The 27295-nt window shown below is 50.4% G+C and overlaps 1 protein-coding gene across 1 annotated transcript in view; it reads right to left on the bottom strand.

Moving 5' to 3' along the window:
• LOC131206139 (homeotic protein distal-less) overlaps positions 1-26165 on the bottom strand; it is a 46488-nt gene extending 20323 nt beyond the window's left edge. Inside the window, exons 1-4 of the mRNA XM_058198565.1 lie at positions 26052-26165; positions 22554-22729; positions 16516-16530; positions 15572-15750 (exon numbers count right to left, since the gene is read on the bottom strand). Coding sequence (XP_058054548.1) covers positions 15572-15750; positions 16516-16530; positions 22554-22729; positions 26052-26152 — 471 coding nt within the window. The 5' untranslated portion in view covers positions 26153-26165. The remainder of the gene's footprint in view (positions 1-15571; positions 15751-16515; positions 16531-22553; positions 22730-26051) is intronic.
• Between the last annotated feature and the right edge of the window lie 1130 nt (positions 26166-27295).

Genomic DNA, 27295 nt, shown 5'->3' with positions numbered 1-27295 from the left:
CGGGGTCCCTCCAAAAAATAAGGAGGATCGGTTTCGTGAAATGAGAATAAGATCTTTCAGTCGACAAACGACCGGCGAGGCTGCTGCTGCTGCCGTTACTGATGCCGATGCTGGCGATAGGCTCGCCTCGCACGACGCACCGGCAGGGGTCGAGTGACCGAACCCCCATCCCCGAAAAAAAAATGAACCAAAAGGATACGGTTTTAATTGTTTTTCATCGCGGACGCGCGCGCGCGCGCGCGGTTGATTTGCGCACCGCACCGGTGCGCAATGCAATTCCAATGTTTCATTATTTTCGCCCAAGAAAAGCATCTTCTGCTTTTTCGTCTCCACCGGGTTTGTATGTCTGTGTGTGTCCTCCCATCGAAAGCATAAAAAAGAGCGGCCAATAAAAAATTGCATTTCTTTTCTCACAGCCAGCCGCGTAGTAATGCACCGGCCGGACGCTGCACACACTCCGGAATGCACCGCTCTTTGTATGTGTGCTTGTGTGTGGGAACGGTCACCTAAGAACGCATCCCGCTCGGGACCCTCGCGAAGGAAGATCGAATCACGGGACGATCGCAAGCTGCACTTGCTCGTGCTCGTGTCGTGTTTGTATTAATTCGCAATACATCATTTAGCTGAGGAGGTGATAATATTATTAAAGAAAAATCAATACATTTATTACTATTATTATGCTGCAGCCCCGGTCGGTGGCACACCGTTTTCGGCTCGCCACTTCCGTGGTTCCGTTCCGTTCTCAGTGAAGTGAAAATGATTATTATTAATACTTTTAAAGAGTATAATCAAACCGTTCCATATATCCCTCCGGCGTCCGGGGGCGACCACACCGGGGTGCCCGGGAACTCGGGTCAGACAAAAAGCCCGTCCCCGTCGGAAGAAGCTCGGGTTCCTCGGACCGAGCCCGAAACGGCCGTTACACCTCCACCGGTAGGCGGGCGTCATAATAGTCCCCGGCAGAGCCCGCCGAACGGTTGCATCCTGCGCGCCCGGAGGGTCCGTAGACGGCAGACGCTCTTCCCCGGCGTCGGCGTCGGTTATTGTTTTACGCGCCCGGGACTCGGGCGTTGGGAAATAATTTAAGAACCAGAAACCGAAAAGCTCATTTCGATGCAAAATCCGACGACAACGCTAATTGCATTAAGTAGCACCACCACTTTTCTGAGGTCCAGTTCGTTAACTGGCGTTAACCGAAAGGACCTCCGGACGCATTTCGGCGCATTTCCGTGACGAGTGGACGCGGTCGGTCTTTTTGACGGGAAGCGCGGGCCGGAGCATAAAATCCACCGTTTCTCATCAACCGGCCGGCCCGCCCATCGGCGGCCACAAACATTGGTCGTGGTCTTCATCCAAAGGTGCAGCGGTTTTACGGCCACCGCACGGAAAGGGCGAACGGAAAAACGGATAACACGGTTCCAAAGGGGCCCTGCCCTTCGGGGCAGCGTTGGGTTTTTGGAAATGTTTTAGAAAATTCTCCGAACTCCGGCAAGCCACCGCCGGCGGCCAACGTCGGCTCGTGGAGCGGCCTTGAAGTCAGGGTCTGGGCTGGGTCGGAATTCGCGTGGGCTGTGAGGCGAAGTCGGAGCCGGAGCAAGTCGCGAAGACGCTTGTACCGACGGAACCGATAGAAATGTCACCCGACGGCGCGCGAGGAATGTCTGTGAATAAATCGGCCATCGGTCAGTCAGGTGGCTGAAATGTCAGTTTTATACTTTTTAATTCAGAACGATCAGAACAGAGCGCGTGCGATCATTACTCGGAGCGTGTCATTAAGCCCCGGCCTCGGTAGATCTTGCCAACAGCCAGCGACCTACGGGAAGCACTGCGAGATCTTGGCGGGCGACCGTTACAAGGTGTTGGCACTCGGTCCATAAATCATTACCCAAATGAATTTCGCCCCAAAACACACACATACGCGCAGACGTGCAGTTTGGGGCGTTGCTCTTTGCTTTTGCACCGGGGCGCGATTAAGGCGCAGAGGATCAGGATCACGACTTCGGGCTCGGTCCGGAACCGAACCGCGGGGTTGGCCGAAAATGAGCAAATATTTCATCCGTGCATTATTTGTTTACCTTTCGGGCGGGCTGCTGATTGAGGTTAGGTTATTACGAGCCGTGGGTCCTTCACCTCCGCGGGGCCTCGACGACGACGCCGAGGTGATCGATCAAGAAACCGGCGCACCGCTCAACCGTGTGGCGATGATCCTTACGCGTAACAGGCACATCGTTTGGAAGCGTTTGAAGAAGGAGCTGTCCCGGCTGTGTTTCATTGTTTCACCCGTTCGGGAGGCGACAGCCGGGCCAAGGTTGTTCTCTGGCCCCGTCAAGTGCCCGGCCCGTCTGGCAGTGCGCTACAGGTTCTTTGCCGCCAGTTCCTGGAAGAGCCCGGGACAACCTCATTGTGCCAACTCATCGCCGCGGACAACCGGCCCATTGATGGGGTTGATGGTTTCATCTTGGTGAGTCCGTCAAGTGGTCAGGAGGACAGAGCGTACCGATGATGCTTCGGCCGACGCCGTCCAAATCCTGATGGGCCCCAACAGGATCGATCGTGGATCCCAGGCTGACTGGCTGGCCGGTGTGAATAATGAAATTAAGCCCACTACATGATTATGATTGACACCCAAATCCCGCTGTCCGGCTTCGGCTCCGGGCTACTTCTCGGGGCCTTTTCGGGCTCCTTGTCCGGCAGCGGATCGGATGAATGGATCGCTGAAAAGGCGAAGGCGACCATCATTGTGGACGGGCTTCGGCAGACACAGTGAAGTGAAGCATCGGGCGGGGATCCACAAGGAACCCGAAGGAAATTTAATTAACGTAGATTAGGGCGCGAGAAACCCGTACAGCCGGATTAGAGGCCACGCCGATTGACAGCTTCGATTGGTGGCCGCGCGTGGTTTCGCGCGCATCCCATTACCGGCCGGAGTGTCAGAGGGCCTCATTTATCAAGCTTCTTGAAGAGCTTCTGGATGTTTTCGTCCATCGAGTCCCGTGAGCTCTGCCCTACGTTTCGATACGCACAGCGTACGGTCGGGACAATTTTGCGTGCTGCCCTTGACTTGCAAAACCGAGACCCATTGGTGGCCATTTTGATCCACATTTTGCACCTCGAGCACGGTGTGCAGTGAAACGGATTCAATCCGCCCCGGTCGGGTAGGCTCCATCGCCGGCTCCACGGAGAAAACGAGCGGAAAAAATTGGTTCACTATCAGCCGGCCCGGCCGGGGTTCGTGTCAGCTCCCGCCCTTAATCGGTGATTAATATGCTAATGCAGCGAGCCGAGCCCGAGCCCAGAGCCAAGTGTTTGTGTATATAAATGAGCTAATTAGACAATATTGTGCGTTAAAGTCGATTTACGCCCGCCCGCGGACCGGATTGACCGGGACACCGGCTACGGCTTCAGCCATATCCATGGCTCTCCGGCCGCCGCCAGCCGCCAGCATGTCAATTAATGTGTTCTATTTCAGTAGGCAGGCAACGGGCCCCTTGATGGGGGTGCCCTCGCGGCTGCATCAGCTGCCCGGCCGCCGTCGCGAGTGTCCCTCTAAACGCAACTTCCGGTCCGGGGCTCGGGCAGCGCAGCCCGAGATGGTCCAAACGCTGTGCCCCGTGCCGTGCCGTAAATCATAACGAGCGAAGCTAATTAAATTTATTACAGCTCAATTGTCCGCGTCCTACGCGGAAGAGTTTCAGCCAGTTTTTTTTACGACCCTGTGCCATCGCCAACCAGCCAGCCAGCCAGCCTGCCGTCGGAGAGTCCTTCGAGCCGACGGACCCCCGGGGTTTGTGTTTCAACCCGTTTCCACAGGCGCACTTGAGCAGGAGCCCAGGAGGGTGCAGCATAATTGAATTCAATTGATTTTAATCGATTTTTCGGGCCGACCCCCGGTTAGTTCGGTTGACCCCTTTTTTTCGGGTCGATTTGCATCCAAGCGGAAATCGGTGGCGATATGGTAGGCGATATGGTTGGCGGCGGTGGCGATGAAGACATGCAAAGGTCCTGTCGGAGGTGTTTGTTAAACATTTTGTTAACCTTTGGTGTGGCCGTGTTCTTGTTTGGGCGCTAACAGGACGAGGCTCTATTTATCGGCATCGGGACTGCTTGTTATTGTAATTCCAAAAAGTCCAAAAAAAGTCCACTGGCCAAAAAGTTACAGGAATTTAGATTTTGAAATTGTTTGCGATTCTGATAGGGATAAATGTTTTCCTTTTGTGAACAGTTAAAAGTGAATTCTTCGTTTCTCATAATGTCTGAAACTATTCAGCAATGCAGTTCCATCAAATGTTGTGTGCAAAATGTTACAAAATGTACACGGTAAGCCCCATTCAAAACAACGGTTTATAAGGGGTAAAAGGCGTTCAAAGAGGGTCGGGTAAGCGTTGAAACGAGCAGAGCGACCATCAACATCAACCGATGAGCTACATGTCAATAAAACTCATAGAATTGATGCTCCAAAATCGTCGATTGACAGTCCAAGATTTGGTGACATTGTTCGAATATCAAAAAGATCAGTGTTAATCTATTTTGAGTGACCCTTTGGACATCACAAAAGTAATGTGTCAATTGATGCCGAAAATATAGTGTGATGTTTTTGCATCACATTTTCTTATTCTTTTCTACGCAAACCGGCGCAAATTTTTCCTAGGGCTTTTTTCTCCACAATAGTATCGAGATTCACTTAAGCCAATTCAATTGCCGTATTAAATATGTCAAACCCAGGCGCCACAAACGAATCATTGATTGAAAATAATTGAACAAAATTTAGGAAAAATGCTATAAAGATTGGTTGCTTGCTGAAAATTGTTGAAAGAAGGTGTCGTCAAGTTCCAATAATTATAAACGGCAGATAAATGAAGCGGACAAACCACAAGGCACTGTTTCTAATCCTTTTTTCAATATTTTCCTCTGGGTAATATTTGTTTCCAGTCATCAATAGACAGAGCCAACCGATTTCAATTTGCTAAGAAAACAATTTCTTGTCACTCTTTTTGTCCATATTGAACTAATTTCAATCATTTTAATGTAATAAATTTTAAAAAATGATGGATTTGAGATTAAATGATTGGAGCCAACACGTGTGTGAAGTGATGAAGTTAAACTAAGCATTCTTTCGGGCCGCGTGCCCGAGCGGATCAATTTGCGCCGAAAAGAGCCCCCGGTTTGGCCTTCAACACGTGATCGCCTGCCTTTAGCAGCATAAGGCAAATAGCGAACGCGAACGCTCCGTTGACCAGCCCGACCGTAGGACGCCATACGGCTGATGAGCGGCACCGATCCCGAACCACACCGAGAAGGAAGAAAAGGGTTCAGGTGGCCTCCATAAAATCAACCAATTTCGCTTCGATCTTCGCGGGGTCCCGCACCCGGTGAAACAACAAAAGTACGATCGACCCCCCGGTGGGCATTGTTGATCCACGTTAGGTCACAACCACGCCGCCGAAAGGCCCACTATGGACAGAGGCACAGCATGGGGTCGCTCCGGCATTATGTTCGCGGCACCAGTTTAGGCTCAAATCTCAACTCTCGGCGGGCGGCCGGACAAATGAGACACGGATCGGCACCCCGAAACCACCGTCATTAAACGGAAGTCGTAAAAATCGCACATCAAAGGACGAAAGGCACCGGGATCGGGCGCGCGCGTGGTTTGCATAACTTCGCGCCAGCAAAAAGATGGATGTTGCTTCAAACAGGCTGGGACGGGGTGGGGTTGTAGGGGGACCAGTGGGCTCCCAGAACGTTGGCCATTTTTGAATGCTGGCTCGGTTTGTTTCTTTTCGCGCTATCGACAGCAACATTTTCACATGCCGGGACATGTCGGACATGCAACTGGCGTGTGAACTGTTTTTTCGCTGCCGGCGCGCTGGCGATGATTCAGCAGCATGCGAACCCTCATGTAGCAGCCTGAGAACCGGGGCCGGGCCGAGAAAACAATCTTGCATGACAACAAAGACGTGCATCGCGCGCCCCCAAGGGGCCGCGCTGAGAGAGTCCGACATTTGCTTTCCATTCAACTCCACTCGCGGGAGAAGCCGAAAGTCCAAAAGACGGAGAGCGAGAGAGAGAGAGAGAGTGGCCAACAGGTCGGGGTCAGCGGTGAAAAGTGGCGGAAAAGTCGCTGTGTCATCGGAACTAGTGAACAGCTTTCAGAGCCGATGGGATTGGCTGAGCCGCGCGAATCCTGAATCCTGTGTGCATCTAATTAAGGGGATTTAACCCTAAACCAATTAGTAACCCGTCCGGTCCGGTCCGTCCGACCCGGCCACGAGCGGTTCGTTTTTCCAGGCTGCAAGTGGACACCACAGAAGACGTCCTGTTTCACCCCACACTCGGCGGGACCTTGCGGTTAATTAGATGAAAAATTGTTCCAATTTCACCCCCGATTAGTGAACGAGGCGGCCCCCCGTCGTGCTGCTGGTGATCCTGACGTACACCTCCCCGGAAAGGATGCTGGCAAGAATTCGCAACCCCTGGCAGACGGCCACCTGACACCGGACGGCGTGCCGCCTCATGATTGGGCTGTAATGCAAAACGACGCGGAACATATGTTCGTGATTGAGTTACAGCACGAAGGGTCTGTCCCTTCGCGTTCCGTACGCGATACGCAAGAGGGGATCCGAACGAACCGTGGATTTGCGACCTAGGGACAGGATACCAGTCGAAGTTGATTGACTACCAACGGAGGCGAAACGGAGGCGAACACCGACAGCCACCTAACATTGGCCGGAGGACGGCCAACGCAGAGGAATGTCCGGCCGTCCGGCGGCTTTTGGCGGTCAAGCAGCGGAGTCGCCACTATTCTGCCGCACACGCACGTCACACGGAGCCGGATCGGGTGAGGAGAGCAAACAACAAGCGAGAGACGGCCAGCAGAAGGACGGCCAACAAGCAACAGAAGAGGCAGAAGAAAACACGCACCAACATAGCACAATAATTGAAGCAATTATATTCGATGATAAATTGATTTTTCAACAGTTCGGCAGCCGCAGCGCCGGGTACTTCGCGAGCGCCTTCCCCCAAGGCTTCACCGAGAGGTGAAGCCTGGTGGCTTGAAGATACCGTGCCCACCGCCTGTCTGTCGTCGAAGGTCCGGCTCCCGAGAAAAGGCCAGCCAGGCCAGCTCAGATGGCCAGCTGGACGCTGAACACGGTCCTCCGCCTTGACTTTGACGCACCAAGCGTTAGGAGGTGGCCGTTCCGTTTTTTTTTCTACTGCATTGCAACGAGCCCAATCGAAGGTGACATTTGATGCCAGACGCACCACGCACGCCAGAGGTATGTCTAGGACCTCGGCTCTATGCGCGGCGGCCCCATGACTAACGAGGGCCCGTGGCACAGTAGCGGACAGTGTGTGACAATGTTCCGAGAAATCCGACAAACAAATGTCACATTCTACGGCTACGGGGATGACATTTTCCAGCCCGCAGGTTACTTTATGCAAGAAACCCGCGCCACGCAATTACCAATGCAGCCGCCGATGCCGCGGGGCTGGAATGCGGGATTACGTTTGCGCCCTGGATTCGCGGGAAAAATTGGATGAGTAAGTTCTGAGTCGGCAGGGCAGAAAGCTAGACCTGCGAGTGAGTAATGAGATCGTGGATCGGGTATTCGCTACAGTCAACCCTAGATGACGCAAGCCGCCATTAATCGATCAGCGATCGAGCGAATGCTGGGAGCACCGTTCGATCGTTCTACATTGTTGCTTTGTTTCTAACTGCTATTGGTAGCGAATCTTGTTCAATTCCAAGGGTCCAATTGCAAGTCAAGCAAGCCCAGGACTATGCCCAGAGGATGTGGTTCGAAAGAGGCTCCACGTTTTAGTTGAAAACAGACACAACCAAGGCTAACCTAAGTCGAGTGCTTCTGCGGACATGCTAAATTCACCTAATTTTTCTATCTTTTTATATCTCAGTCACTTCCCAGACTTTAATAAAGCTTCAGCTAATAATCCAATATACTGGTTCGCTGATGGGTCGATGAAAACCTCAACCAAGGCTGCATGTTATATGAAAACTTTACACACATTTCAGGACCATACATATTGGGTTGGGGAAAAAGAAATCCATTCTTTTCTCGGTAAATGGCTTTAGTGATCGATATCTCGTATAGTATTGATCATTCAGTTTCATTCAGTTCCCTAACATCACACTTAAAAATTGCTTTAGCTGTTTTTTGTTTGTTCCTTTCATTTGTAAGTTTCAAGGGTGTTACTTATGGAAGTCAACTAAAAGAAAATTCGATATTTATGCTGTTAAAGATGCACCTCACACATGCAGACCCGTTATCGAAAATGTCGATAAAACCACAGAAATAATCAAAACTGATCGGCATGTTAGTAGTGGAACCATCGCCCAGGAGCTAAAGATTAACCATTAAACAGTTTTAAGCCATTTGCGCAGGATCCGAAAAGTAGCTCGATGTTTGGGTGCCAAACCAATTAACAGAAAAAAGTTGATCGATTGAATTTTCAACGGCGAATTCTTAGCAAAGGATTAGAAATGGATCACATTTTATAGTTTATACTCAGTACGGCGGGACTTGCAAGGAATCATTTATTATAAGTTGCTTCGGTATGTCCAACCACTAAACTCAGGTCTCTATTGTCGAATTGTCGAATTGTCGAGTTGTCTCTATTGTTCCTGAGCCAAAAGAAATTAAGGGCCAAGAGAAGACTGTGATAACCCATTAATAGAGTTTATGCTACATTTGAAATGGCAAAAAATTATGCAACAAAACGGTGCATATCTGATGCAAATTGGAACAGCTTCAATACAGTTTTGAAATTCACGCAAAAATAATCGTTTTCTTTTTCCATAACCCAATATATCTATACGAGAGATGAAAACTATTTCCCTTCTCCAATTCTGTCACCAGTCAGTTTCTTCGCCTTCTCATTACTAAAGCGACAGGTTGGTGATGAATCTATTAGCAAGCTGCAGGGCCATGACGCAAACATTGTAAAACAATTACATCCGCACCCGAAGCCTAGACACAAGGAAGTGCTCTACACCCAAAAGGGATTACTCGAAATAATGGGTAGCAAATTAATGTTGATGAATGAATAAACATCCTTCAGGAAAAGCCCTCCCGGTCTTCGGCATTTCTTTCCATTACACTGCGCGACTACTTCTCATTCGCAGTATCGTAAAGACGTCCATTACGCGGCCAATATCGCACACTGTTACAATTTGTTGTTGTCCAGCGCCTGGCACAATTGCTGTTGCTGTCGAAGACGAACCAAACACAAAAAGCGGCCAGTGACCAGAGGCCAGTTCATTATCATACAGAGCGTGCCGTTAATAAACTGCTCGCGCGCGCTACACGCATTCCGCGCTGCCAAAATGTGCAGCTGTGTGAGTGGATCAAAAGGACTCCGGTGCAGGCTCGCAGGACACCTGTGCCCGGAGCGTCACTAATTGTGAACCGCGCACCGGTAATCGACATCGGCGCAATTACACGCAATATAAAACGCGACACAGCACCGTCTCTCGCTCTCTCACTCACTCGTGCGCTTCTGGTGGAACCACGATTCCATCCTCGATCCGGAGCAGGAATTTCGAAGCGATTACCCAAAAGTGTTGGGGACCCTAGCCCATCCCCCCAGCCGGGTGAGCCAGGGATCACAGAGCGGGGATTGCAAATTGAATTATAATTTGCTGCCGAACAACCTGTCGCATGAATAATGGAACTCGACGACAATGACCACCCGCCGGCCACCCGAAGGACACTAGGCAGGACACCGGGGCAGTAGCAGTAAGAGTGTGTATTTGGCGCAACTCGCTCGGGTGTCTGTCCTGGGGGTCCTAGTGACATGGGTGCTAATTTGTCACTTGTGGCACTCCTCGATTGGGGCCACCCCCCGACAGGGTGGGTGATCTACCCCACTGCGCCCGTTTCTATATTATTGGGCAGCAGCACCAAATGATAACTTCTGAAGTCCCCGTCGTCGGCGTCGGGGGAGGTCGTCAACCAACCAATCAATAATACTTAAACGGGGCGCAAAAAGGGGTTGTACTGCCCGGCCATCACTCACACGCAGCTGTCGATCGATCGGAGAGAGAGAGAGAGCGAGCATAATACACTTCTGCCGTCGTTGATAATTGTAATGATCGTAATTGTAGGATTTTTTTTCCCCTATTGGGTGCTGGGTTTCCGTGGCACCCACATTTCATCACCTCGTCGTCGTTGTTGCTGATTGGCTTTGACTTTGAGTGTGTTTGTGAGCCTCCCAGCTCACAGCTGGTTTGCCAAATGGGGCCCCCAAAACCAGCCTCTGCCCGCCCGGGGCCTCTGTGGCTGATGAAAGAGTTGTGTTGAGTGATGGCGGCTCGGCGCGTTGTTGCTGCTGATGCTGAGTATGAAATTATCGCCCACCGCCAGGCACTCCCAGGTTGGAATTTCTTTTCACGTGCTGTGGCTTTCTTCGCCGAGCCGCCCCGCCGAGAGCCGTGGACTGTTGGTGCTGCAAACGCATTCCCCAAATGGCTGCAGGTGGAACATTGTGGCCGTGGGAGAGGGCAAATTATGTTGGTTTTCCGCATTATCTACCGCGGGGCGCTACCAGTTTGCAAACTAACGTCTAATGTCTGAGTTAGCCGGACGCGGACTTATGGGGCTGGGGATACCAACGAAATTGAAGGCGAAAGTTTGTCCGTCCCCAGCGGGGACCCAACAGTGCTAAGTTCGATAGCAAGAACTACATCTGGATTGTGTCTAAAAATGCCTATAAAAGTTCGCAACTTAACTAACCTACTGTGGAAAATCCAAATCTGCTTCACTATAAAAGTCTGCGTGGGCTTTCTTAAGGGTCATAAGGTCTATTTGAGGATCGAAGCAGCACCATCGCAAGCATAGTTCGAAACCTTTATTTTTTATGTTTCTTTAGGTGGATTATTCTTTAGGGTTATTAAAAATGACCTAATTTTTTTTTAACCATGGTTTAGCATCGAATTAAATTTTCTCGTATTTTCTGGAATGGCCTGGAAGGACGAAAAAGTTACTTTCATTGTTCTTGCTAAAGGTTCGATAGAAAATTGTTGTTTTTATTATCCTTATAGAGACATAGAGCTTGATGCTTCTTTTGTCTCTAAAATACAGAAGAAAAAGGCCGTTTCGGGCGTCTCGATGGTCCTATATCTACTTTTTAAACATCCCCCGGCGTTTTCGCGGCGAAGTTCCTGTGGCTGTCAACCACGTCATAAACAGAGCTTTACGCATTTGTTTATGATAAATACATTAAAAATTAACTAATTAACTAATTAAAAATTAAAATTAATTAAGTAATTCGCAGACAGTCGCGATAAAACTGATGAAACTACTTTAAAGGCCACATGTAGCATCTAATAATAGTTTTGATACAAAACGGTAATGCTTACTGAATACAATTACTACTTCAAATCGCCCCAGTATACTATACTTTCTATAACTCAAACAATAATCTGACCATGGCCCATCATATTATTTTCATCTTATTAATAAAAGATCAATCACAAAAATTTAATACAAACATGAATCGTTGTCAGCAATCGAAAATGAGACTCTAGGCTAGGCGTTTGATGTGAAGCCAAAGAAACGAAAGCGGAACGGCTTAACAAAATGGCGCTCCCTTCGATTGTGTAGTCCACACCAACACACCAACTGAGCCGACACACCAGCCACGAGGACAGACGAACGAAAACTGTCACCAAAGCCAACCCCAGCCAGCGAACTCTTCCATTGCCATTAAACCCCATCCCCATCGAGCGATTCCCCATTTCTGGGGCGCGGCGTGGGACGAACGGCGACGAACCGAACACTGAAAGGCCCACGCTTCACTCACCATCGCTTCAATCCATTCGCCCAGCGACGTGTCCAGTGGCAGCTTTATATCGACCATTAATTTAAATTAATTTAAACCCAAGTCGGGCGACATCCGAGAAACCCCGACGGGAATCCGATTCGATGCCGGTCCACGGAACGGTACGGAAGCGTGGGGAATCACCGGCCCCCACGCACTATCCGTGCATGAATCGAAAGATGGATTCGTGGTGCACCCCAAACGCCCGAAAGGATAGTGGCCGTCGCCCCCGTCGCTTTATGACTGTGGTTGACAACGTAAACGGCCACCGTTTGGACCCGTTGGGGTATCATAAATTATCCACGAACACGCACACAGTCACACAGCCGCGGCACAATTTATCATGATCTCCCCTCAGCCACTGAGTTCATTGTTTCTTCGACGCGAGCCAAACGCAAGCAAGGACAACGCAAACGTTGAAACACAAGAAGCCGGTTTCCGTGTCGATGGTGACACTCACAATTTATGATGTCACCGAGGGCTAAGGACAAGAGCGAAGTGTCCGGACTGCTTGGTCTTGGGTCCAAAATGGCCGATCCACGCCATTCGCGAGACGGATATGCGTGTTGTTACTCATCGTTCAAGATTTTAAGCCAGGGCCTCTCTAACCCAACTTCTCATAATAATTTTAATTATTTGACTGTTAAAAACATTCTTTTGCCCTTTTTTAAACAATAAAGAAATGAATAACAACAAACGGTTCTTTGGGCGCCATCCCCGAACCCCCAACGCGCGATCGATTGTGTTCGCCAACGTGGCGCAATCTCACATGGCCGATGGCTGAGACCTGAGGCCGACACACAATTGTAAAACAAATGGTACAACACAACGCAGCCAGCCAGCGAGCCAAACAAAACACACCAAAAACAAGAAACCCAACCTCATGCGATGATTATTCAAATTTCCAAACTGCGCGAAAGCCCGCTGGGTGCCCGCTCGGTTGTTTCCCTTGCCAGTCAACCAGTTGTGATCATGACGATGATGATGATGATGATGCGGATGATGCTGCTGCTGATGGCGAAGATGGTGGTGATGTGCCCACTTTTGTTGATACTACCGCGGGGCCACCCTTCGTTCGTTTCGAAAGCTTCCTTTTTTGCGCCCTTTCGCATGGTCCCCGGGATCGAGAAGCGACCGGTTTGCGACCCGCGAAGCTCCACTGCTGGGGCTGTGTTCCGGGTGAGGGCGACGAGGCCAGTTAGCGGGCGGACATGTCTTCCTTTGTTTTCCGATTCCGATTTTATTGATAGTGGGCGTGAGAGGTATTTCTTTTCATAGTTTATGCTTGTTTGTTCTCTTTTTCGGTTATGTTGCGTTAATTCAATTTGCCTCGACCACCGCAAACGGCTGCTGCCGCGGGTGGGTGTGCTTCAGAACTGTGCCCTCCTGCCTCCATTAGACGTCTCTTCTATCGTTCGGTCGATGTCAAAATCAAAGCCCGGGGCCAAGGCGAGAACACCGAAACCGAACAAACGAACGATTTACACGCCCTCGGCTCGGGAACTGAACTCCCTGTTGCACCCTGAGGTTTCAATCACGGAAGGACTCGTCCAGGACCCCCCAAAAACGTGGTGCCCAAAAACCAGAAAGGTTCCGGAAACCAAGGGCCCTGAAGTGGCTCGGAGCCGAAGTATCATGTTATATTCATGGCGCAAAAGTCAAGCTTTCCGTTTGAACCCCACCCCGGGAGGGGCCTAAATCCTGGGTTCACTTCCGACCACAAGGCGAACGGCTGTCGGGCGGCCCCCGGGAGCCGATTTGGCCGGTGATTGGTTTTTCAAAATCGATTGCCATGACCCCCGGGCGGGTGGCGTGCTGGGAAAAAAGCCAATCCGTTCCGACGGCCGCTGATGGACGGGTGGACGGATGGGTAGCGAACGGGTTTTCCCAGCGGAGCGGGGGCCCATCGCACCGGCACTTGACGGTTTGCCGGAACGGCTCGAGCCTCCAGAATGGCACCCGGGAGTCGTCGTCGTTTTTTTCCCCTTTCCATTGTCAATCAAAGAAAACACAACGACCCGGAGGGTGGAGCTGGAAACAGCCGGGGAGGGTGCGGGATGGTTTGCCAATTGGAAATGGAAAAGTTTCCACCACACGGACCCAACGGCGGCACTGGGTAATCGAGAGCGGGTCCGTTGTTGAAACAGACAAACATCGAAAGGTCCTGTCCGGGAAGGACCCCCAGGAAAGGTTTGAAAAACTTTTCAAACAACAACGGACGGACGAAAAAAAACAATGGAAAACCAGCAAGTGTTGCAGCGATGGCGTGTGTCCCTGTTGCCTGCCCCGCAGGGTGGTGAGAAAATTGGGTTACCAAATATTGTGCGGTGGTCCTGGCGGCGGGTCGGTAAACTTTTTCGGCTTCGGGCCGCCGCAAATTGGCCATATTATGTCGATACGTCGATGACCGACGGCGACGTAATGTGCCGTGTTTCCGGTTCCATAATTTGCCTAATAAATCTAATAAAGAATTTTGGCCACAAACAGCAGCGGAAAAGGGCTGGAACTGGAACTGGGTGATTGGACGTGCCCTCCTTTGTTATTAGTTTCCATTGCCGACTGACAGCCAATGGACTTAAATCAATCTCTTCTGTTTGTTATGGGTGCGTATTAAATCAGAAGGTGTTGGATTGTTTTTGCAAACAACTAATTCAATCTTAAATTTCGAGAAAATAGAAAAACAAGGTAGAAGAAAGCATAAGCACGATACAGTAAAACATTTATAATGAAAAGAAAATGAAAACAAATCGGAACAACAAGTAACAAATCAACTAACGTGCAAGAACCTCAGTTAGAATTAAGAAAGATTTAATTTAAGCATTACTGCTGCCAACGCTTGAATGCAAAATGGAGCGAATAAAGGCGTTAAAAACAACATTATTAAAAGTTGCCCAACCAAATTAATAAAACCCGAATGTGAAGGACAAAACAAATGCTTGAAAGAACAGTAACAAGCTCGACAGATTGAATTTGTTAAAAAAACAGTGAAAGACAAGTAAATTGGTCGGACTTTTTGTTTAGAAAAGGAAAAACCCAAAAGATAACTCCCGTACGTAGACACAGGGCTGTCAAACAAAAGATGCTTCTCTGTGCTGCTCGGTCGATCGATTGACAGCCAATGAACTCAAATCAATATTTTCTATTTGTTCTTGATGCGTATTGACTCATAAAAGATTTAATGTTAAATTTATAGCGAATAAACAACTAAGATAGAAGAAAGCATAAACTTGATGCAATAAAACGTTTCTAATCCAAAGAAAATGAAAATAAATCCAAACAACAACTAATAAATTCACTAACGCGGACGAACGCAAGTTAGAATTAAGAAAGGTATTTAGCATAAATAATACTACTGCCAATGCTTTAATGCAAAATGTACCGACCGAACAAATGAAATAGGGAAAGAACAGAAACAAGCTTGTCAAGGGTTGATGGATAAATAAATCATCCAAAATGTTTTTAAGGAATAAAAAAAAAAAGATCAAATGACAGGACTTTTTGGTTGGAAAAGGAAAAGCCCAGATAAATCATAGATAGAATATATCATAATAAAGGCTAGAAAGGCTTCCTCCTTGTGCTGCTGATCGATCGATCGACAGTCCTTTCGGTAACCACCAATCGTCGCCATCGACTGCTGAGATCGACTGTTTTTTTTAAGACAGATGCTAAGAGCCGTGAAACTTTCGCCGCGACTTCGATCGCGACAACCATCAACCGGGTTTTCGCCGTCACTCACCTGTGTTTGCGTCAGCCCGAGGCTGGCGGCGAGCTCGGCCCGCTCCGGTAGCGCCAGGTACTGGGTGCGTTGAAATCTTCGGTTAAGCTGCTGCAGCTGCAGGGAGCTGTAGATGGTGCGCGGCTTGCGCATCTTCTTGCCCTTCCCGTTGACCCGCAGACCGGTGTCTTCTAATTTATCTAGCAGGAAATGCGCGTCACCGTCGGCAGCGGCAGCGGCAGCAGCAGCGGCGGCGGCGGCGGCGGCAGAGTGCGGCCCACCGAGTACGGCGGAGTGCAAGTGCCCGCCGGTGATCGACGGCGAGTGTGGTGGTGGTGGTGGCGGATACGGGGAAAAACCGGTAGTGGTGAAAAGAGAGAGAGCAAAAAGATCGATTGCAGATGATGAAAATTGATTTTACTTTATTTTCTCGAAGCAAACCGGGCACCAGAGAGAGAGAGAGAGCGTGGGAGAGAGAGCGGGAGAGAGATGCACCGAGTGTCGGCTGTCACAGTCCGTGTCCCGACGGTGATAAGGATGCGGTGCAGTACCGGTGCACTCCGCTTGCGTTGCGTGTGTTGCGCGAGAAAACACGCGAAGAACCGATAATGATTTCATTAACACCACGGCGCGCACCTCTTTCGAGTTTCTTTGCCCCAAACGGATGCTAGTGGGTGGGTGGTTGGGTGGCCGGGGGTGGTGCATTCGAAGCGGCTACGATTTATAGCACCAACACTTTCAGCCAAGACAATGTTGGGGTCCTCACGATTCTATCGATCAAACTATGTCCGCTAGTGACCCACCAGGCGGAAGGTTCTGGCGAGTCCTGTCCGCATCAAGTGCGTGTGTATGTGTGGCCCACATGTCCTCCCCGAATCAGCCCGCGCGAAGGCACGCAAGACGCGTCCAAGCCAAAGGGTAAAAAGTTCATTTGCATCGTTCCCGGCCCGGCAGGGTGACAGGACTCCCGATAGAAAATCCTTTCAGCCACGGGGCGGTGTTCTCTGAAATTGATTTCCTTTTATTGTGTTGTGGAACTTTTATGGACTGCGCTAGATTGTAGGTGCAACAATGTAACAATGCTCGTGGCGCGGAAGGAGAAAGTAGCTTCCATTTGCCAGAAAACCTCCTTTATTTTGAAGAAACAAAATCGCAGCCGCAGCTCAGACAACAGTTTGGCAATTTTATAGACAAACCTCTCAAACCAGTAAGGCAGATTAAGTTTCTCGTTGCGTTTCTACAACGATCGAAAGTTGCAAAATGGCCATCGGAAGGCACCCAAACAAGCGATCGACAGAGAGAGAGAGAGAGACAGAGAACTCGAGAGAGAGAGAGAGAGAAAATAAATCTCAAAGCATTGCGAACAACACCAGCAGCAACATCACTGGGCCCTTGGGCCCGTGTTTCGTGCATAAATTGCGTTGCTGTATTTAATCAAAAATGTTAATTTATGTGTGCCCAGCATGCTTTCTGCACTCATCGCCCGGCGCAGCATGCGCAGTGGTTGCGGGTTGCGTGCACCCAATCTCCGCACCCCCCCCCATGCTCGGTGTCCTCTCCTGGCCAGCCAGCTGTGCGCTACTGTGTGCCGTTTGGCCGCCGGAGCTACCGGAGGTTGAAACGCGCAGCATAATGTTGGCCCAGTCGGCTCCGACTGGCTGCGGAATGGAGGTACTCGCTCCAAAGCTTCCGCAACTAGCGCCCATCCTCTGGGGCGATATGTGTCACCTACGGTTTATTGGGATTCACTCGAGAGACTCGGTTTATGCATTTTGCTCCCAGCCAACGTCACGCGATTTGCGTACCCATTGTCGCGTGTGGGGCCCTCCAAAAACAGCGAAACATCACGGCCACGATTAAAGCAGGCAACGAAATGTGAAACAACGCAAAAACAACGAGGACGACGACGCATCCATCTACAAAGTCTGCGCGGCTTTCTTATGCTGGCGATGCTTCCAGCCGCTCATCCATCCGTCAGAGCAGACACCCCGTTTCGGCGGACACTGCGCCTCACTCACTCGCTCTCTCTCTCTCTCTCTGTCTTCAGCGAGCAGGATCTCAGCATGACAGCGTGGCGTGAATGACTGCTGCCAAAAGCATGACGCGCATCACACACGGCCCAAGGAGCAACGGGTGCCCAACCTTGGGTGGGTCCGTACGGGGCTGGGCATAAATTATGCGCACCTCATCGCCACCGCCGCCGCCGCCACCGTCGTCCTTTTACGATCCTCGCGGCCACCTTCAACTCCGGTGCCCCGGAGTTGCAGTTTTCCTGCGAACTTTGTTCGGAACCATCTTTTGCATCAGCGCAACTTTTCGGGGTGAACTTTCTGGGTTGCCCAATTCCCCCCATTGTTGGGCGGTTGCTTGGATTGCGCCACCTCTTTTGGGGTTGCACTTTTTTGCGGGTCACCTCCCGTGGAGTTTCGACGCAACGTCAACCAACCTCCTCGAAGGGATCACAGTGAGCCGGGAAGCAACCCCGACAAAAGGTATCTGCGATTGTCAAAGCATCGGCTTCGACAACCGATCCCGGCGATTTGCGTTCAGTGATATTTGGAGATTAGAACCAAGACATTGGAAAATTATTCGAGGGATAAACCACATAATTAAAAGCTTATATACTAATTGACGAGATTGTATACTATCGCCCATAGTTAAAGCATAAATATTGCATGAAGAGCTGAGCATATTAGTGTTACTCGTCTCGTTCGTCCAAATATATTCATACATAAAAGAGTTCCCCATTCAATCCAAGCTAATAAAATGTCTTTAACAGTCGATGTGACTAAAAATTCTGATATTTATTTTGCAGTCGCAATACTTCTTTAACAAATCGAGCCAACTCGGGATGGAGGAAATGCCACTGCCCCTAGCATCTTCCATGAAGCTTAGATTTAAGTTTAACTTATGTCGATATAATTAAGCTATAGGATTAAACAATACGGCACAGTCCGTCCGTTTAAGTTCTTTCCGTTCCGTTCACAGTTCTTTAAGAGAAAAAAAATACTTCTTTTAATGGTAGGGCAGATCTGACATTCCAGCCAATTCTGGACATTAAAGCCAACATGAATAAGAGAAAATCAAAATCCAAATTATCGAACCGATTTTTGTCCACACCGTACCTTGCACTTGTATCACAGTTCCAAGATCACACGGGTGAAGAAAAAAAAACTGCCGCATACAACATACGGGTGAGATATGCTCATGAAGATCCCGCGGCACGCCTTTTATGGCTTTCTTCCCAAACACGTCACCCAACAGCGCGCGCCCAAATCAGTCACGAATTTCGAAGAAATCCTTGTCCACGTTTGGCGTCCGTGCCCTACATATACGTAAAAGGAACGGCCCCACGGTAGCTCCCGTGGGGCCACAGAGCTCCCATCCCAGGGGGCCTCTTCCTCTAGAGTCACGCTCTCGGAGCTGTGAAGTGTCGAAAGTGCACCCAGTTGAATGCTGACTCTTCAATTCCAATGTGATGTCACTGGTCTCTTCATTATCAAAAAGGATATTTACACATTTCCATCCGGCGAGTGAAAGTGAAGTCTTTCACTAAATGTTTGTCCCGCGAACAAAACAACGCGAACTTCCCGGTCCCAAAATTGTCGGTTCATCGGCGGTTCCGTATCGGCCCATGTTGCACAGGACACACTCTTTAACAGAAACGCTGGCTGGCTGGCTGTGATACTTGCAATTTTCGCCGCGCAATCAACTCTACATCGGTGTGTCCTAGCGGTTCCTTTGCCGGCCATTTGCCACAATTTGAATTGCTGTATCATCGCTCTACGCCGTTGATCAGTCGAAACAGCGCGCGTCACCTTCAAAAGGACTTGACTGCTGCCTTCGGGGCTAGAAAATTGCACTTATCGATGGCCGCTGCACTTTGTAGCACACTTCCGGCTGCGTCATTGCAGCGCGCACTCGAAAACCGACGGCCCCGTCCGTCGATGGCGGGCCTCAAAGGACCAAGGACGAGGACCACGCGATGAGTCGCGGCAACGAGTCACCCTTTGACGGTGCCTTTGTCGCACGTTTATTATTCAAATGAGAAAACCCCTCTGTTCCGTCGGGTGGCATGACGCATCCCTCGACGTCCCGTTTGGGGTCCCGGATCGCACACCGGAAACCGGCTCCAGGTACAGGAAACGCACGCGGACGCTGATGAAAGAAAGACCGCGTCCGCGTAAATCCGAATCCCCGAGTGGTGGCCACAGGGCGAAAAAGGACACCAGCTGAACGCATTCACATTCCGTCAGCGGCTCGGCACGGCAACGAAGGCAGCAAAAAAGGCGGGCCATTCGCTCCGTTCGCTTTTTTAGAGCCCTTTTCTCGGGATGCGTGTGGATGTGTGTGGAACACAGGACCCGGCCAGAGACACGGCGGTACCGCCCACCCAGCTCGAACCGAAACAGGGATCCCGTTCCGAAGGGTTCGCGGCACCGGAAACCGTATCCGCCGTGAGTCGACCTGACGAGCCCGCGGGTGGCCCGACGGCCCCGGATTTGTTGAGCGACACACATCACACACAGAGCGCAATTTTTTGCCAACATTTTTCGTGTCCTTTTCGTGGGGACCTCGGGCGGATTTTTTCCCTTTATTTTTTGTGCGCTCACACTCCGCTATGCTTTCTTCCGGTTCAGTCGATCGGGACCATCCGCGGGGTGTCCCGCCATCGATCGGGACATTTCACCAGAATCCTGGGGCCGACCCGGGGTTCGGGTTCTCTAATTTAATTTGCACCTTCCCGTGCGGCACGAGCCAAGCGGTGGGTTCGCGGAACAAAAAGGGACAACACAAACCTCCTCTTGGGCGCCAAGGCGCCTTCAGCCCAGTGAGCAGATCAAACGGCGGTTTAATTTTTGATCGGACTTAATAAATAGTTAATTCGCTACAAAATATGCTCCTTTTTTGTGGCAAACAACGCGGCGGCCAACGCGGCGGCGCTGTTTACTTATTCATTCGCCCGGCCGTGCCATTAGCCGGCGGTGGTGATGGCGATTTTTTTACGTCGTCCCGATTTGGCGAAAAACCAACCATTCTTTTGCAACCCCTCGGTGCATTAATCCTGCCATTTGGGGTCCCCTTGGAGTGGCGCCGACCGTTCGCTTCCATTCGCCCGCTCGCCTTTTCCGTTTTTACCGACGCAGGATCGGTCGGCGCTTCGGTCTTCCTCCGGCGGGCATCTGGCCATATTTCATATGACTAATTAATTAGCCGCCGCCGCCGCCAGGAGAATGCGGGTTTCATCAACCGGCGCCCGGGCACACCTGGCGCGCACTCTGGCGCTAAAAGGGGGAGATGATCGCCCCAAAAAAAAGAAGGTGGTGGTTCGGTCTGATGTGTTTGTGTTCAAATGTTTTCCGTTTTTGCTACGGTACTATTTTTGTACAAGGATGTTGTAAAATGTTTCCGACATCAACGTGAAGATGGCAGCACTAGCATATGAAAGCTGGTGAGTCTGGTTGTCAATCGTCTGACAGTTACTCCCCAAAAGATCAGCCAGTTTGAAGGCACAGTTTTGGGGTAACAAGTAACTAATTATTTGTTTATGAAAGGCAATACGGCTACGCCAAAAAAGATGAGTAGGTCTCTGTGTATGGGGGACTCCTTACCATCATTCACTACTGTGAAAATATTTGTTTCGGGTCCTCCAAAAACTTCAACAAGCGGAGAAAACATCGCCAAGGTTCACCAAACGGTGCAGGAGGACAGCCGAATAAAATTTGGGAGATAGTAGAGATTATGAACATTTAAAAAAAATTGTCTCATTCACAATCATCATAAAGGCATAAGAAAGCTGTCATGAGCGCGTTGGCAGTCGCGTTTGCTCAAGTTGCCATCATGTTTCTCAACGGTTGCCATGGCGATAAACCGCGAATAATCGCTTGAACCATTCGCCTTACTCACCATATCACCAGAAGTGACTTCTTTTTGATCCTTCATCCAACAGTTTCGATCGGACAACAGAGACTTTCATCCAATGGCAATTCCGTTGGTAAATAATTATTTTAAAGAGAAAAAACACTACTTTTCTCAGCACTATGTAGACGGTTTGCAGAGATCGTACCTTTTGTCACATCGAAAACATTTCAGGTCACTCGCGTATGTTTTTCCAAAACTAGTAACGAGAGATTTTGCGAAAAGTGTGGCTTGATCCTTTCATGGCACTACATTTATGTTTCGACAATTATTTAGTTTTGCTATGCTGTGGTCTGCAGCCGATTTTCCTTAGATGGACTGCAACTCGTCCGTCTCTCAATCTCACTTACGTCAATAAATCGTACACAATTCATTAAAGCCTGCTTAGATCAAATATCCTACCCGTGTTACTTTGCTTTGTTGGTGAATTCAAAATGACCGCCGGTCTTTTAACATTCAAAACATGTCAACTATTAGCATATTAAGATCTGGCAGGCAATATTTCGCGCTTCTCCTCGCGATTTTCAGTACCAAAAAGTTCTTCAAAAATGCGCCAGCGACATCGCGTCGATGCTCATTTAAGTTCCTTCCACTGTCTTGCCCTTCGCTTGGGTCCGCAGGTCGAAGACCCGCGATTCGAAGGAAAATCATTCACTGTGGCAATGTCACCGTCGCACATACACACATCCACACAAGCACAATGTGCTGTAGATTTGGTTTACATCAGCGAAAAGTATGTGGCGCTCGCGGACCGAAGCAAAACACGGGGCACGTTCCACCCAACTAACTTCGACCTCCCGGGCAGCCCAGCCGGGCGGAACGTTGTCGTGCCCGGGGGGGTTTGGGGGTGCGTCCGGGGCCACCTTCCGCCCCCCGTCGGTCGTGGCCGCGCCGTGATGGTGGACATTTGATTGATTGTCAGCCGACGCTCGCGACTTCCGCCGGCGGGCTTTGCGGCGCGGGAATGTCCTTTGCAACTCTCTCTCTCTCTCTCCTCTTCTCTCTCTGGTGAGGGGCTCAGGGCTGGTGGTGGGTCCGGGGACGTGGGCAGAACTGTGGGCTGCTTGTGGGCGGAAAAACTTACCATCTTTTGGTGGACTAGCGCAGGGTGGTGCGTAACTGCCTAAATGATACCCAGAGTAGGAGTTCTGGTGCATCGGGGGAAACGGGTAGCCGAGGGCACCGCGCGGACTCGGGAAGCCCGAATCCTGGCCACCCTGGGCGCCAAAGTGCTGATAGCCACTCCGGATGCCACCGTACCTGCGGGAAGAGAACACGAAAAAAGGACATTAGAGTGCGGGATTGGAGGGTCAGTTCGGTTACATTAGTTTCGCTCGATTACATTCCCAATATTGTAACGCTCCCCGCCAGAAGCCTACCGAAGCTGGCCTGCTTTTCACCGGCGTACCGAGCGCAGCGCTAAAAGTAAACGCACCTCACCGGGAAGCCGATCGTCCGCCGAACGTCTGGCCCCAAAACCCGTGTGCCCAAATTGTAAACTAATTTTTCCTGCCACACCGCAAACCAGGAAAGGCTGTAATTAGATGCACGTGGCACTCGAAACTGGCGGGGGAAAACAAAAAAACAAGCAAACCCCAAAACACGGTATTGGGCACGGTTCGAAAGCCATCGGCATCGGTCCCGTTCGACGGTCCGTCCGTGCGAGGGTACCGATTTCACAGCATCGATACCGGAAACGAGCCCGACGCAGTGGGGGAGGAAAACTCAGTGGGTTGAAGATTTTTCCAGCATGGCGTCCATCAACTCGCAACGGCAGGCGGACCCCGCGAGTGCGCGGGCGCGCGCGCACGCACGCTAAAATCGGGTGCAAAAGCATAAACATTAACCACCGATGGGTGGGGGTGCCGGCCACCCGGGTCGACCAGGAGTCGGTTCGACGGATGAATTAAACAATTTGCCCGTAATTCAATTTCGGTAGCCGAACCCGTCAATTTTCCGGTGGCCATTAGACGCGAACCACGCCGTAAAGTAAGTCTGCGACTCCGGACTCCGGAAAGTCGGTCGCGGTTGCAGCCCGATCCGATCGGATCGGAAGTCGAAGTCGGAGTGGCCCAGGCCACGGGGTTCGAGATGGCAAGTTGAGAAAATGATCCCAACCCCCAATGCCCTCATTATTGTGGGGCATTTCGGGATTCACTTACATAAAATATAAAAAAAAACAAATAAGAACGATATCATTTCGATGCAATTCATGTGTTCTTGAAGGACCTTCGATCCTCGGTAGCACTAGGACTAGGATGCGATTAGCATTCGGTGTGCCAATGTTATTGTAATAATATTCGGGTTCGGCATCGGATGAAATAAAACAATCATATGCCTCAAATAATCAAACAAAAATTAAGGGTATCGAAATTAAGGTTCATCGAAAAAACGTCTCTCTACTAATATTAATCACCTATTTGGGCCGAGTTTTCATTAATTTAGTGACTTCGGTGCGTCTATCGTGTCTATTACTTGCCACGAAACTCGAGCATGGATGCGGTGGCATTTCTTCGAAGGAATTTTTCAAAACCAAACGAAAAACAATTAAACCATTTCTCCACGCTGTTTACCGAATGATACTTTCGGCTGCTGCTTTTAATGCCACCCCATTTCGCCACCGCCAAAGTCGTAAAATCCGACGGAAAACCATTTCGTTGTTTACCCTTTTTAGCTTCCGAAAGCGCTTGGAGCGAGCATCGTAAATCGCGCGCCGTTTTAGAGGCTTAGCGACGAGAGTCTTTAACAGTTCATTGTAAGCACATAAATCACCTTCTTTTTAAGCCCACCACCCCGCCGGCAGGGTGCGATTTGCGTGCAATTAGTCGCCCCCGGCAGAGTAAAAGGGTGTAGTAAAAATATTGTTACCGAGCCGAGGCCATAAAACGGGCCCAGGTCCGTGGGCTTTGGAAACGCCAATCTTGATTGAACGGCATTAAATCAATCCCGGTGTTTCGTGGGGCCGGTTTCGTGTGTGTCTAGTGATTTCTCGGGCTCCGTGTACGTGAAGACAAATTAGCAGCAATGGCAATAAAGTAAGGGCCCGGCCTGCGGGGGCATCGGATATGCTTGGCATGGGCCGGGCCGAGGAAAGAACTTCAAACGGGGTGCGATGAGTGGCACGCGCATATGTGCCATAAAACTTGACAAACCTCTGTACCCTCCGAGGCAAGAGAAGAAGCTGAAAAAGAACTGCTCCCATCGAGCACAGGAACTCCTAGCTCCTGCCGAAGGAGAGGCTCTCGTTAAGGAAAACAAACAAACGTCAAGCCCAAGGAAGGCGAACCGAAACCATTGCCCCGTGGTGTGGCGTAGTGCGCGCCCTCCTGCCTCCGGGGGTTGCTTTTTACGACCCCCAACCCCTGCCCTGCCCCCTCGCTCGCTCGTTGGCCGATTTATGATTGTAAAACTAGCTTTCAGCTCTACGAACGCGCTCGCGCGCGCCCACGATCGCTTGCGCTGCCATTACTGGCCGGCCGAGGACCGGTCTCAAATTGGAGGTCGTAAAAAAGTGGCAGTTTAAAGAGACAAAAACGTCATCGAAACACAGGCACAGGCACAGGCAAACGGCACCACTAGCGAAATGGTCACCGATCGATCGGCTCCGCATCCTGCCTGCCGGCAATCCTTAACACGGGACACTCTCCGGGGGGCCCGCTGGGAAATGGGCACCCCGCAGCGAGGACCACTTTTTGCGACACATTTGCGCCGGGGGACCAGGGAATGCCAAGATCAAACCCAATCGATCCATCCATCGATCATTCCACACGCCGACCGATGTTATGGTTTATGTTGCACTCTCCCTCTCGCTCACTGTCTGGTTAATGTGATTCCTTTTATGACTCATTTGATGGCTCACAGACCCCGACGCGAAGCGCGTGCCGACAACGTCGGTAATCATTATCATTAACTGTGTTAATTATCACTGCAAATAGTAATGGGACGGTACACATATTAATATTGTATCTGGCCATTTGGTTCCCTTTGCCGGCGGGACAGCGTGCGGAGCGGGATGCGCACCCTGTTCTTGGCCGAGGCAAACATTCCACGCGATCGAGAGCCATATTCGGCCATCGGGAGCCAATGTTGTAAAATCCAAGAAATCAATAACCAACGCTTGAAAGTGATGCGTTTGGGACGTTCCATTTTGTTCACTGCCTCGCAGTTGATCGGCACTTTTTATAATTCCGGGGGGCCAATTTTTCAACAGCTGGATCAACCACTAAAATCACCCATAACATGTTGGCAACATTCTCCTTTCTTCACGAATTTCCGCACATTGGCATGAACTTGTCCACTTCTTCTTGATAAACCCTCAGCTGAGTTCGCATCAACAAGCACTTTTGTTTAAAAAATTGATCAAAAACCCTCCAAAATAAAATTACGGAAACAACGATTGGCTTAAAACAATTGCATTCGCTGTCAACGATCGCACTTATCATTTTCACTTGAGAGAGTGAGAGTTTCGGGAACGATTGCATCGATTCCTTTCGCGGATTGGGACCCCTCGTAACACTCGATTTCCCGAAGCACAATAAACACACAAAGGATATCGGTGGCCTATCTCGGAACGTACACTAACCCGTGCTGCTGGAGCTCGACGAACGCCGACTTGCCGGGCGCGGTGGCCGTCGCCCCGCCATCGATGTACTTTGGCGTGTGGGGCGCATCCGGCGCGTCCATGCCGGACTGGGGGGTGCTTGGGGGGCCCTCGTAAGGGCTCCCCAGGTCCGTAAAGTTGAGCGTGTTGGCGCCGATGGAGGCCACTTTATCGAAATGAATTGTAAGGCCGTTGTTGTAAGCGTGGTCACCTATTTCACTCTCTATCTTGGCCGGCTGCCACCACACGAAGGGTCGCACACCGAAACTGCACCGAGCACACCGTATAAACTACACTGGGATCACAAGGATATTCGGGTCACACTTGATTCCGGCCCTTGACTTCCGGCCGGCAAGCGACAGCCCAAAGGGACACAGGACACCACACTACTTTCGCACCACTTGCTCACTTTTCACGATCGGCACTCGAGGCGGTGCACTTGATGATCCAACATAGGAGATCTCACTCCACGGACAGCAATGAAGCACCGAGGATCCGCGGGTTCGATCTGGATTCGATCCGGTGCCGGTCGGGGGTCCTTTCTTTTTTCCCTCTCTTCACGGTCCTTCGGACGGGCTACCCGACGGACTTTATTTGAAGGATTTGTTACGGCGGCACGAACGAACACTTTCCGATACTCTTTCTTTCTTCGGTCGAAATCCTTCTTCCGGTTCTTGCGGGTGTGATGGTACTTCTGGCACTTCACACTTGCGCTGCCGATTCGAGACCGATCACCGATCTCCAGTGATGCTGTTTTGTGATATTTGGTGCACCGGGAGGGTGTGCGTCCTGCTGGGGGGTTGCTCAGGGCTTCAGAGTATCCAAAAGTGTTGTTTGAAAAGATCGGGGCCGGTGAGGATCGATTTGCGATTACGCTCAGATTACAGACACATAGACTCGCTTTCGCACACGTTCGTTCTGGGTTCTCCAAAACCAAAGCCACTAGAGCGGTTCACTTTGCGCAATAGCATACATTTGTATTCTAAACAAAACGCGGCCACCAAAAATTGCTGCTCCACACCGTGTAACCCGCACACACCCACGCACAAACACGCACGATCTTTAACCGATCCTTGCTGCGAGGATCACCGAGCCGGAGCGGCCGTCGATAATTATTGTTGCCCCAAACAATTGGCGCGAGCCAAGGATGTGTCGGCGATGATGATGACGATCGACGGCGGCGGCGGAAACACACGCGCTCGTTGCGCGAACCAACCACGGACAAA

The sequence above is a fragment of the Anopheles bellator genome, chromosome 1 (assembly GCF_943735745.2).
Source record: "Anopheles bellator chromosome 1, idAnoBellAS_SP24_06.2, whole genome shotgun sequence".
Classification (NCBI taxonomy): domain Eukaryota; kingdom Metazoa; phylum Arthropoda; class Insecta; order Diptera; family Culicidae; genus Anopheles; species Anopheles bellator.
The sequence above is the reverse complement of the archived record's forward strand: the minus strand, read 5'-3'. Positions and strand labels throughout refer to the sequence as shown.